This window comes from Staurois parvus, unplaced genomic scaffold (assembly GCF_062004578.1).
Source record: "Staurois parvus isolate SC_StPar_1 unplaced genomic scaffold, SC_StPar_1.0 ptg000449l, whole genome shotgun sequence".
NCBI lineage: Eukaryota > Metazoa > Chordata > Amphibia > Anura > Ranidae > Staurois > Staurois parvus.
In genome coordinates, this window is record NW_028318245.1 from 4464442 (window position 1) to 4478001 (window position 13560).

Sequence of the window (13560 nt, forward strand, 5' to 3'; positions counted from 1 at the left end):
AACAAACTACATAGAAGAATATCTCATAGCTTAGAATACATTTTTAGAACTACATCTACCCGATGATGGTGAGGGATGGTGTGACCTTTCTGTGTGGAATCCCGGGAATACAGAGGACGGGGACATCTCTCTGGTGGGTTCCCATTACTAGATCCATATACCTGATGATGGTGAGGGATGGAGTGATCTTCCTGTGTGGAATCCCAGGAATCCAGAGGATGGGGACATCTTTCTGGTGGGTTCCCATTACTGGATCCATCTACCTGATGATGGTGAGGGATGGTGGGATCTTCCTGTGTGGAATCCCAGGAATACAGAGGACGGGGACATCTCTCTGGTCGGTTCCCATGACTGGATTCATCTGTAGGAAACACACACACTGACTGAATCTATTGTTTCTATGTGTTTATTGGATGATGGAGGATCTAGGTGGACCCTCCGTACTGCTCTCTCCTTTACAATAAAGTCTCCTCTTACCCGGTGATGTGAGGGGCGACTGATTGTCCATCATGACGTCCTTGTAGAGATCCTTGTGTCCTTCTAAATACTCCCACTCCTCCATGGAGAAATAGACAGTGACATCCTGACACCTTATAGGAACCTGACACACACAATGATACAGTCACCATCCAGACACATCCCTTGTCTGTTACTGGAGAATGTCTCAGAATTCCCGGCACCGCTCACCTCTCCTGTCAGCAGATCAATGATCTTCTGGGTGACTTCTAGAATCTTCTTGGCACTGGTTCCCTCTGTTGTCAGGCAGTGGAGATGGCTGCTGGGTGTTAATGGTTCATCAGATGTTTTCTTTACTACCTTATAACCCTATGTAAAATGAAAATAGAAACTATCTTTACAGACTTCCCAGAATCCTCCTCACCTCTCTGGTCAGGTCTGTGTTTTATTAATAGAGATAAGAGTGATGTCATGTCACCTCCCAGAATCCTCCTCACCTCTCCGGTCAGCAGGTAGATGATCTCCAGGGTGAGGTTTATTATCCTCTCAGTCACATGGGTTGGGTCGATGTCCATTTTTATTGAGGTGGTCATGAGATTCCTAAAAGATGCTCCTTTCTATGGAGATATGATAAAAAAAGAATTATCTGGACTGTACTGGGATGAATGATGTCTGCAAAGAGTTCCTCTAAAGTTCCGACATCTCAGTCGTCTTCTTATACTCTGTTACAGGACTTGTTAATCTCAATGAACGTAAACCAGAGGTTCTCTTTAAAGTACAGCTCTAAAACCTTTTATTTTAGGCTCGTACTCTTTTTTTTTTTTTTTTATATATGTCAATATTAAATATCAGCATCTGTTGGAAACCACATATATCACAGCTACTATGCAGGAAGAAGAGAGTTACTGAGTGCAAATATAAAATATCTGATTACCTCTCCTAATGTTGGTTCCAAAAAGGAATCGCTCCTGCCTCTCAATTCACCTCTCACCCCGAACTTCCTGTTTATATACCTTTACATCACTTCCTGTCTGTATGTTCTGACTACTGTGAGATTGCCACCCGGTGGAGAATGTAAAAACTGCCACTCACATAATTTCACATTTTGTCTGATGTCTCGTTTTTGATGAATATTGAATAAAAAAAAAAATAATAAAAAACAAAATAAAACTATATATATATATGTACATAAATAAATATAAAGGTTTCAGCTGTCTACTAGACAGCTCTCCTCCTCCCATCCACACTACATTCTCTGACAGCTCTCCTCCCACCATCCACACTACATTATCTGACAGCTCTCCTCCCCCACCATCTACACTACATTCTCTGACAGCTCTTCTCCCCCCACCATCTACACTACATTCTCCGACAGCTCTCCTCCCCCCACCATCCACGCTACATTCTCCAACAGCTCTCCTCCCCCCACCATCTACGTTACATTTTCCGACAGCTCTCCACCCCCCACCATCCAAACTACATTCTCTGACAGCTCTCCCCCCACCATCCACACAACATTCTCCGACAGCTCTCCTCCTCCCAGCATCCACACTACATTCTCCGACAGCTCTCCTCCTCCCACCATCCACACTACATTCTCTAACAGCTCTCCTCCCACCATCCACACTAAATTCTCCGACAAACTCTCCTCCTCCCACCATCCACACTACATTCTCTGACAGCTCTCCTCCCCCCACCACCCACAATATATTTTCTAACAACTCTCCTCCCCCACCATCCACACTACATTCTCTGACAGCTCTCCTCCCCCACCATCCACACTACATTCTCCGACAGCTCTCCTCCCCCCACCATCCACACTACATTCTCCGACAGCTCTCCTCCCCCCACCATCCACACTACATTCTCCGACAGCTCTCATCCCCCCACCATCCACACTACATTCTCTGACAGCTCTCCTCCCCCCACCATCCACACTACATTCTCTGACAGCTCTCCTCCCCCCACCATCCACGCTACATTCTCCGACAGCCCTCCTCCCCCCACCATCCACACTACATTCTCCGAAAGCTCTCCCCCCCCACCATCCACACTACATTCTCTGACAGCTATCCTCCCTCCACCATTCACACTACATTCTGTGACAGCTATCCTCCCCCCACCATCCACACTACATTCCCTGACAGCTCTCCTCCCACCATCCACACTACATTCTCCGAAAGCTCTCCTCCACCATCCACACTAAATTCTCTAACAGCTCTCCTCCCTCATCCACACTACATTCTCTGACAGCTCTCCTCCCCCCACCATCCTAACTACATTCTCTGAGAGCTCTCCTCCCCCCACCAACCACACTACATTCTCTGACAGCTCTCCTCCACCATCAACAATATATTCTCTGACAGCTCTCCTCCCACCATCCACACTACATTCTCACATAGCTCTCCCTTCACCATCCACACTATATTCTCTGACAGATCTCCCCCCACCATCCATACTACATTGTCTGACAGCTCTCCTCCCCCACCATCCACACTACATTCTCTGACAGCTCTGCTCCCACCATCCACACTACATTCTCTGACAGCTCTCCTCCCACCATCCACACAACATTCTCCGACAGCTCTCCTCCACCATCCACACTACATTCTCTTGCAGCTCTCCACCTCCATCCACACTACATTCTCTGACAGCTCTCCTCCCCCCACCATCCACACTACATTCTCTGACAGCTCTCCTCCCACCATCCACACTACATTCTCTGACAGCTCTCCTCCTACCATCCAAACTACATTCTCTGACAAATCTCCTCCCCCATTCACATTACATTCTCTGACAGCTCTCTTCCACCATCCACATTACATTCTCTGACTGCTCTCCACCCCCATCCACACTACATTCCCTCACAGCTCTCCTCCCCCCATCCACACTACATTCTCTGACTGCTATCCTCCCCCCACCATCAACACTACATTCTCTGACAGCTCTCCTCCTCCCACCATCTACACTACATTCTCTTTCAGCTTTCCCCCCACCATCCACACTACATTTTCTGACAGCTCTCCTCCCCCCACCATCCACACTACATTCTCTTACAGCTCTCCCCCCACCATCCACACTACATTCTCTTACAGCTCTCCCCCCACCATCCACACTACATTCTCTGACAGCTCTCCTCCCCCAACATCCACACTACATTCACCGACAGCTCTCATGCCACCATACACACTACATTCTCTGACAGCTCTCCTCCACCATCCACAATACATTATCTGACAGCTCTCCTCCCACCATCCACACTACATTCTCTGACAGCTCTCCTCCCACCATCCACACTACATTCTCTGACAGCTCCCCTCCTCCATCCACACTACATTCTCTTAAATCTCTCCCCCCCCCCACCATCCACACTACATTTTCTGACAGCTCTCCTCCCCCCACCATCCACACTACATTCCCCAATAGCTCTCCTCCCCCACCATCTACATTACATTCTCTAACAGCTCTTCTCCCACCATCCACACAACATTCTCTGACAGCTCTCCTCCACCACCCACACTACATTCACTGACAGCTCTCCTCCCCCCACCATCCACACTACATTCACTGACAGCTCTCCTCCCCCCACCATCCACACTACATTCTCTCAAAGCTCCCCTCCACCATCCACACTACATTATCGGAAAGCTCTCCTCCCACCATCCACAATACATTCTCCGACAGCTCTCCTCCCACCATCCACAATACATTCTCCGACAGCTCTCCTCCCACCATCCACACTACATTCTCTGACAGCACTTTTCCCCCCATCCACACACTATATTTTCTGACAGCTCTCCTCCACCATCCACACTACATTCTCTGACAGCTCTCCTCCCCCCATCCACAATACATTCTCTGACAGATCTCCTCCCCCCATCCACACTACATTCTCTGACAGCTCTCCTCCCCCCACCATCCACAGTACATTCTCCGACAGCTCTCCACCACCAACCGCACTACAATCCCTGACAGCTCTCCTCCCTCCACCATCCACAATACATTCTCTGACAGCTCTACTCCCCTCACCATCCACACTACATTCTCTGACAGCTCTCCTCCACCATCCGCACTACATTCTCTGACAGCTCTCCTCCCTCCACCATCCACACTTTATTCTCTGACAGCTCTCCTCCGTCCACTATCCACCCTACATTCTCTGACAGCTCTCCTACCCCCACCATCCACACAACATTCTTTGACTGCTCTCCTCCCTCCACCATCCACACTACATTCTCTGACATCTCTCCTCCCCCACGCACACTACATTCTCTGACATCTCTCCTCCCCCACGCACACTACATTCTCTGACAAGTCTCCTCCTCCACCATCCACACTACATTCACTGACAGCTCTCCTCCCCCCACCATCCACACTACATTCTCTCACAGCTCCCCTCCACCATGCACACAACATTATCGGAAAGCTCTCCTCCCACCATCCACACTACATTCTCTGATAGCTCTTCTCCCCCCACCCACACTACATTCTCTGACAGCTCTCCTCCACCATCCACGCTACATTCTTTGACAGCTCTCCTCCCCCCATCCACACTACATTCTCTGACAGCTCTCCTCCCCCCATCCACACTACATTCTCTGACAGCTCTCCTCCCCCCATCCACACTACATTCTCTGACAGCTCTCCTCCCCCACCATCCACAGTACATTCTCTGACAGCTCTCCTCCCCCACCATCCACAGTACATTCTCTGACAGCTCTCCTCCCCCACCATCCACAGTACATTCTCTGACAGCTCTCCTCCCCCCACCATCCACAGTACATTCTCTGACAGCTCTCCTCCCCCCACCATCCACACTACATTCTCTGACAGCTCTCCTCCTCCCACCATCCACACTACATTCTCTGACAGCTCTCCTCCATCCACCATCCACACTACATTCTCTGACAGCTCTCCTCCATCCACCATCCACACTACATTCTCTGACAGCTCTCCTCCCCCACCATCCACACTACATTCTCTGACAGCTCTCCTCCCATCATCTACACACCATTCTCTGACAGCTCTCCTCTGCCATCCACACTACATTCTCTTACAGCTCTCCTCCTCCACCATCTACACTACATTCTCCGATAGATCTCCTCTGCCATCCACACTACATTCTCTGACAGCTCTCCCCCACCATCCACACTACATTCACTGACAGCACTCTTCCCCCCACCATCCACACTACATTCTTTGACAGCTCTCCTCCCACCATCCACACTACATTCTCTGACAGCTCTCCTCACCCCACCATTCACACTACATTCTCTGACAGCTCTCCTCCCCCCACCATCCACACTACATTCTCTGACAGCTCTTCTCCCCCCACCATCCACACTACATTCTCTGACAGCTCTCCTCCACCATCCACACTACATTCTCTGACAGCTCTCCTCCCACCATCCACACTACATTCTCATACAGCTCTCCTTCCCCCACCATCCACACTACATTCTCTGACAGCTCTTCTCCCCCCACCATCCACACTACATTCTCTGACAGCTCTCCTCCACCATCCACACTACATTCTCTGACAGCTCTCCTCCCACCATCCACACTACATTCTCATACAGCTCTCCTCCCCCCACCATCCACACTACATTCTCTGACAGCTCTCCCCCCATCATCCACACTACATTCTCTGACAGCTTTCCCTTCATTGTGTATAGCACCTTCTCTTGCAGGTTCCACCCAATGCCCCCTTCACAGACTAAAATCATTTCAGTTGTGTATGTGTTTCCCTCTAACCCCCCACCCAACGCAAGGGCCATTCTGGCCACTGACCACCAATGTCCACTGATTCTTTTTGCATTCTGTAGACTAGATCCAGTAAAACAGAAAAATAATAGGGAGACTGGGCTTCATTTACTGTTCCACAATGTCACCACTGAATACTTGTTAACTGTATATTGGTATGGTTGCCCATGTATTCTTTCTATTGTCCATTTGTTATCCAATGGGTTTTTTTTTTATGATGCCGCTGTGTTACCCACCTTTGTTTTCCACCTGGTGTCACAATTACCAGTATGTTCATCAGATTTGAAAAGGTGTTTCCACACTTAAGTGCTATGGTGCCATTTTGGTAAGCATGGGACGGGCTCTGTACTGTTTCTTTTATGGATAATATTACTATCATATAATCCACACAGGCCTATACCCACATGGAAGAAAAATATATTTTAAATATATTTTTAATATATTCTTCCCAAATATATTGACATATATTTGAAATACTACAATTTTGGCCGTATTATATATATATATATAAAAAAAAATTTTTTCATATACTTTGCAATATATGTCAATATAGTTGGGAAGAATATTTCAAAAACATATTTTTAACCACTTGCCCTCCTGAGGATTTACCCCCTTAATGACCAGGCCTCTTTTTGCTACTCGGTGCTGCACTAATTCAACTGATAATTGCGCGGTCATGCAATGCTGCTTCCAAACGAAATTTACGTCCTTTTGTTCACACAAATAGAGCTTTCTTTCAGTGGTATTTGATCACCTGTGCGCTTTTTTTTTTCACACTATAAACAAAAAAAGACCAAAAATTTTGAAGAAAAACGATATTTTTTACTTTCAGCTATAAAAAATATATAGTAAACTCAAAGTTAGTTATAAATTTAGGCCAAAATGCATTCTGCTCCATGTTTTTGGTAAAAAAAAATCCCAATAAGTGTCTATTGATTGCTTTGTGTGAAAGTTATAGCGTCTACAAACTATGGTATAGATTCTGCAATTTACGCCATTTTTTTGCTATACAGCGCTGCACTAGTTTAACTGACAATTGCGTGGTCATGCAATACGGTACATAAATGAAATTTACTAACTTTTTTTCCCACAAATTGAGCTTTCTTTCGGTGGTATTTGATTGCCTGTGCGTCTTTAATTTTTTGCGCTAAAAAAAAAAAGGCTGACAATTTTGAGGGAAAAAAACAATATTTTGGAATTTTTGCTATAAAACATGTCCAGTAAAAAAAAAATGAAAAATCAAATTTAGTCCTAAATTTCTGCCAAAATGCATTCTGCGACATGTCTTTGCTACAAAAAACCCCAATACGTGTAAATTCATTGGTTTACGTGAAAGTTACAGCATTTACAAATGGCAGGAAAGATACTGGGATTTTAATTTTTTTTTATACTAATAATGGGGGCGATCAGCGACTTATGGCGGCGATCAGTGACTTTTGGTGGCGATCAGCAACTTATGGCGGGACTGCGGGGGACATTCTGACACTGGGGGGAACTGACTTGGGGTCACTGACATCCCCAGTGACACCAATAAAGTGATCAGTGCAAAAAAAAAACACTGACACTGTACTAATGGCACTGGGGAGGAAGGGGTTAACTTTATTATTCAGTGAAAGGGTTAACTGTGTGAGGGGAGTGTTTTACTAGGGGGCCAGGGTGTGTACTGCAGGGAACACCGCTGATCGGGAGAGATAAACTCTTCTGTCCCGATCAGCGTGTCAGGAGCTGTCAGGGAACTGACAGAAAGCACAGCTACTGCAGCTGTGCTTTCTGTCACTGATTGCTGCTAATCGCCAGGACATAGCCGGTAAAAACCGGCTGTGACCCGGCGACTGACATCCGCGGCCATGATCGGCGGGACAGGTATGGCGGCGGCGCACCTCGCGCGCGCCCCCTATCTGTTTTAAAAACACACGTTTTAAAACGTGGTTTTGCCTAGCCGTGCCGCCCTGCCGCCGTATTTCTACAGTGGCTGGGCGGCATGTGGTTAAAGAATATTTTTCATATATTATGTAATATATAAAAAACGCATTTCAATATACACTACTGTATATCTATATCTATATATATATGTGTTGATATGCGTTTTTTATATATATAATATTACATAAAAAAACGCATTTCAACATACACTATATATATATATATATATATATATATGTGTGTGTGTACACACACATGTAAGATATACTTTATGTCTTTAAAAAAACATTTAATGTTCATTTTTGGAATGTATTTACAAATATATGTTAAAATGACTTTTTGATATGTTAAAAAAAATCTGAAGAATGTATTTAAAAAATATGTATTTGAAAAAAATATTTTTCAGATATTTGTAATATATAAAAAACGCCTTTCAGCATACAGTATCTATATATATATTGAATAGGGCCAAAATTGTAGTATTTCATATATATGTCAATATATTTGGGAAGAATATTTTTAGAATATATTTTTCTTCCATTTGGGTAACTATAAATCCAAACCTCTCCCCTACACAGAAAATCTAAGAAATGTGCAGTCAGAACATTTCTCTGGTATACTTGTATGTCTTGAGTTTCCGGGTCTGCATTCCTTGGATTTTGTTTTACTCATTTTATTGAGAATGAAGAAAGAGGAATAAGAACACCCAATGTGGGGGAAAAGAGAGATGATTTGTGGTAGTCAGATCTTACCCCTGGAGCCTCCAAGGAATAGTCAAAAAGGCAGAAGGTGATTTAGCCCCTCAGACTTCCTCTATACCTCAATGATCACTTTTGGGAGGATGTTCCCCACTATAAACACATTTCTAATCATACCGTTGTTCTATTGATTGAACATTGGCTTTATTATATCATCTTATTATGTAAAATTTTTCACATGCTCTCAGCTGTACAAAGGCGATCCCGAGCGTGAAGTTTCTGGTGTCCAACCAGACTTCCCTTCCTAGAGAAACTTTTCCCGCACTCTGAGCACGGAAAAGAATTTTCACCCCTGTGAATTCTCTGATGTCTAAGAAGTATGCTCTGCTGAGTGAAAGATTTCCCGCACTCTGAACAGGAAAAGGGACGCTCGCCAGTGTGAATTCTCTGGTGCGAATGAAGGCTTGCTTTCTCTGTGAAACATTTCCCGCACTCCGAACAGGAAAACGGACGCTCCCCGGTGTGACTTTTTTGGTGTCTAATAAGAACGCCTTTCTGAGTGAAACATTTCCCGCACTCTGAACAGGAAAAAGGGCGCTCACCCGTGTGAACTCTCTGGTGTCTTTGAAGGTTTCCTTTTAGAATGAAACATTTCCCGCACTCTGGACATGAATAGGGACGTATAACTGTGTTACTTTCGTCGTGTCTAACCTGTACGATGTTCGCACACACAAAACTTGTCAATGAACTCTGTAATGTGTTAACTCCATAATTTAAAGATTCATGGGAATTAGATGAATCCATTGTTCTTTCTGCAGGGTGGATATCTGGAGTAACAGTATGTGATTCATGAAAAGATCCCTCAGGATTAGAGGGATCCATTGATGTCTCCAAATGATAAGGTCTGTGTTGTATGTTTCGAGTAAGGGGATTTACTCCCGGAGAATGTTCTGTGATGGCATTGTCCTCTTCATAACAGACTGTAGATAAAATAAGTTGTCTCTCTGTGGTATTCCAGACATAGATCCCGTCTGCTGTAAAGCAATTTAAAAAAATGTTAGAAGTATTCTTCATGTCTTTCATTTACAGTATCTCCTCCTCATTTGTTGGGAACATGATGTTATATTGAGGAATGGAGATGGACCTTTCATATGGTGTCCAGTATCTCCTCCTCATTTGTTGGGAACATGACGTTATATTGAGGAATGGAGATGGACCTTTCTTATGGTGTACAGTAGCTAATCCTCATTTTTCAGGAACATTGGATGAAAGTGTTGGTACAATAATGATGCTCTTCCTGTTAGTAGCCAGGCCTCATTCACACAGTAGCGTATACCCATTTGAGGGTCTTGTTTACCCACATAGGTGTTCCCTGTGCAGGCAGTCTCATTCATGTCAATTGGGATGCCTTGCTTTCACAGACACAACTGCTGCTCCCCATCTGTCATCTGTGAGGGTGCGAATGCATGTACTGTCTGCCAAGTTTCCCTATAAAGTTCTCTACCTTGTAAGGACAGAATAAACTTTATGTACCAGGTAAAACGCTTTCCCTACAAATACGGACTAAGGTGATTGGCTTTAGGGATGAGCAAACAAAGAAAATCTTGGTTTCCTGGACTTTTTCTGAACCTAGTCTGAAATCCATGAACCTCAAACAAAGCATCTGAATCCCATCAAAGTTTAATAACGTCTAAGCTCAATCTTATTTATTTATGGGCCTTTTTCAAGCTTGTTCAAAAAAAAAAAAGGGGGGGGCGGCAATGGGTAGCTGGGCACAACCATGGAGCAATGTGAAAAAAACCCACAATTTTAGAAACATTACGTCTTTTAATGTGACATAACGAGCAGCATTAAAAATACACAGTCCCTTAGGTCGTGACCATATTTGGCCAATGACGTTACCCAGGGTCCCTGCTGGCTTGCTTACAATCTGAAACAAAACAGGCGGGAGGCTGTCATTTAGCGGCAGTAATGAATGACTTTGGACTGCAGCAGCCATAGTTATAGACACGTGAGTGAACTGGCCAGTTCTGGTCACTTAGCTTGCCTATTTGCTGAACTGAGAACAACCTGGGTTCCAGCAGAACTCATGGTCAACCCGAAACCTGAAGAACATCCCTACTCTGAATGATGAGGATTGGTATAGCACTTGTCTTCCTGAATAATAAACTTTATTGAGTGAGTAAAATTTGCATAGAAAATGGATTACGCGTTTCGGCAATAAGCCTTCGTCAGTTTTTCTGGTGGGCTCAATATATTATTCTAGAAGGGATTGAATGTTTTGGGGGTTTTTTTCATAATGAAAAAAATATAAATGGCTCTATAAATGGTTGAATATTGTTCCGAGGAGTTATCTGACCAACCAGAATCAGGAAGAAGTTCTTTTACTCCTGTGGGAGTGAATTGTGCCAAGATTCACCTTCATTTGGCTGGGCTGCAAGTTTTTTTGATCATTTTTTTAAATTTCATTGAAATTTGTCCTTTTGTGTCTTTATTTAAATGAAGATACTTTATACTCATAGAAACAACATGCAAATGAACTGATTTAGATTTTTTTCTACTTACTTGTGTCTATACGTAGGGAAGATTCCTCCTGTTCACTTTTTATACTCCTCTCCCCCTCCTCCATAGACTGCTGATCTTCACTCACCAACATCTCTTCCTCTTTTATTTCAGCTTTGATGTTTTTCAGTTCTTCCTCCTAAACCCCAAAGATGACAGAATACAATCATAAAAAGGAAAAAGACGTTACAGAGAAAATTGTTTTCTTGCAGCTTAGATATCCTTTTGTGTTTGGTTGTTCAGTTCCACCTACCTGATGATGGTGGGGGATGGTTTGACCTTCCTGTGTGGAATCCTGGGAATACAGAGGATGGGGACATCTTTCTGGTAGGTTCCCATTACTGGATCCATCTACCTGATGATGGTGAAGGATGGTGTGACCTTCCTGTGTGGAATCCCGGGAATACAGAGGACGGGGACATCTCTCTGGTAGGTTTGTGTCACTGAATGGCTCCATGATGACATCCTTGAAGTGGTCTTTGTGTCCTTCTGTAAACTCATCCATCTCACCAACCTCATCATCCTCATCTTTTATCTCTTCTTTAACCTTATGTGAGATGGTTTGACCTTCCTGTGTGGACTCCCGGGAATACAGAGGACGGGGACATCTCTCTGGTGGGTTCCCATGACTGGATCCATCTGTAGGAAACACACACACTGACTGAATCCATTGTTTCTATGTGTTTATCAGATGATGGGGAATCTAGGTGGACCCTCCGTACTGCTCTCTCCTTTCCAATAAAGTCTCCTCTTACCCGGTGATGTGAGGGGCGGCTGATTGTCCATCATGATGTCCTTATAGAGATCCTTGTGTCCTTCTAAATACTCCCACTCCTCCATGGAGAAAAAGAGAGTAACATTTTGACTCATTATAGGAACCTGACCAACAACATACAGTACCATCCCTTGTCTGTTACTGGAGAATGTCCCACAATTCCCGGCACCGCTCACCTCTCCTGTCAGCAGATCAATGATCTTCTGGGTGACTTCTAGAATCTTCTTGGCACTGGTTCCCTCTGTTGTCAGGCAGTGAGGTGGAGGCACTGTGATGGGTGATGTCCTGTGAAGACGGCCGCTGGGTAGTAAAGGCTCACCAGATATTTTCCTTGGTACTCTACAATCCTGTGTAAAGATATAAAATAACAATTATCACTACAGACTTCTCAGAATCCTCCTCACCTCTCTGGTCAGGTCTGTGTTTTAATAATAGAGATGAGAGTGATGTCATGTGACCTCCCAGAATCCTCCTCACCTCTCCAGTCAGGTCTGTGTTTTATTAATAGAGATGAGAGTGATGTCATGTGACCTCCCAGAATCCTCCTTACCTCTCCGGTCAGGTCTGTGTTTTATTAATAGAGATGAGAGTGATGTCATGTGACCTCCCAGAGTCCTCCTCACCTCTCCGGTCAGTAGGTAGATGATCTCCAGGGTAAGATCCAATATCCTCTCAGTCATATCGATTTGGTCTTTGTCCATCTTTATTGATGTAGTCATCAGATCCCTATAAGATGCTCTTTTCTGGGTAGAAATGATAAACTAAGTATTATCAGGACTGTACTGGGATGAATAATGTCTGGTCATAGTAACTTACCTCCTACGATCCAAAGCCGACACCTCCTAGGTTTTACCCTGAATGTTGCAGCTGTGTTGGGGGGGAGAAGTAAACCTAAAAAACTAAAACTAACTTTTTGGCCATAAGTCCAAAAGATTTGTTTGGTGCAAAAACAACACTGCACATCACCAAAAGAACACCATACCCATCATGAAGCATGGTGGTGGCAGCATCATGCTTTGTGTCTTTTTTCTTCAGCTGAAACTGGGGCCTTAGTCAAGGTAGAGGGAAATATGAACAGTTTCAATTAGCAGTCAATATTGGCACAAAACCTTCAGGCTTCAGCTAGAAAGCTGAACATGAAGAGGAACTTCATCTTTCAGCATGACAACGACCCAAAGCATACATCCAAATCACCAAAGGAATGGCTTCACCAGAAGAAAAGGAAAGTTTTGGAACGGCCCAGGCAGAGCCCAGACCTGAATCCGATGGAAAATCTGTGGGGGATCTGAAGAGGGCTGTGTGCAGGAGATGTCCTCGCAATCTGACAGATTTGGAGTATTTCTGCAAGGAAGTATTTCTGCATTGCCAAGTCAAGATGTGCCA

At 44.5% G+C, this 13560-nt stretch overlaps 1 protein-coding gene and 1 long non-coding RNA gene across 2 annotated transcripts in view; both read right to left on the reverse strand.

Moving 5' to 3' along the window:
• Positions 1-13560, reverse strand: part of LOC149453396 (uncharacterized) — a 70790-nt gene that overhangs the window by 18597 nt on the left and 38633 nt on the right. The window contains exons 14-19 of the mRNA XM_089688637.1: positions 12801-12938; positions 12354-12524; positions 12158-12236; positions 11656-12041; positions 11406-11541; positions 9111-9874 (exon numbers count right to left, since the gene is read on the reverse strand). Coding sequence (XP_089544763.1) covers positions 9111-9874; positions 11406-11541; positions 11656-12041; positions 12158-12236; positions 12354-12524; positions 12801-12938 — 1674 coding nt within the window. The remainder of the gene's footprint in view (positions 1-9110; positions 9875-11405; positions 11542-11655; positions 12042-12157; positions 12237-12353; positions 12525-12800; positions 12939-13560) is intronic.
• Positions 699-1858, reverse strand: LOC149453397 (uncharacterized). Its single transcript, XR_016314708.1, has 3 exons — positions 1391-1858; positions 954-1073; positions 699-825 (listed from the first exon to the last, which is right to left on the reverse strand). It is a non-coding gene; the product is annotated as an uncharacterized LOC149453397 (long non-coding RNA).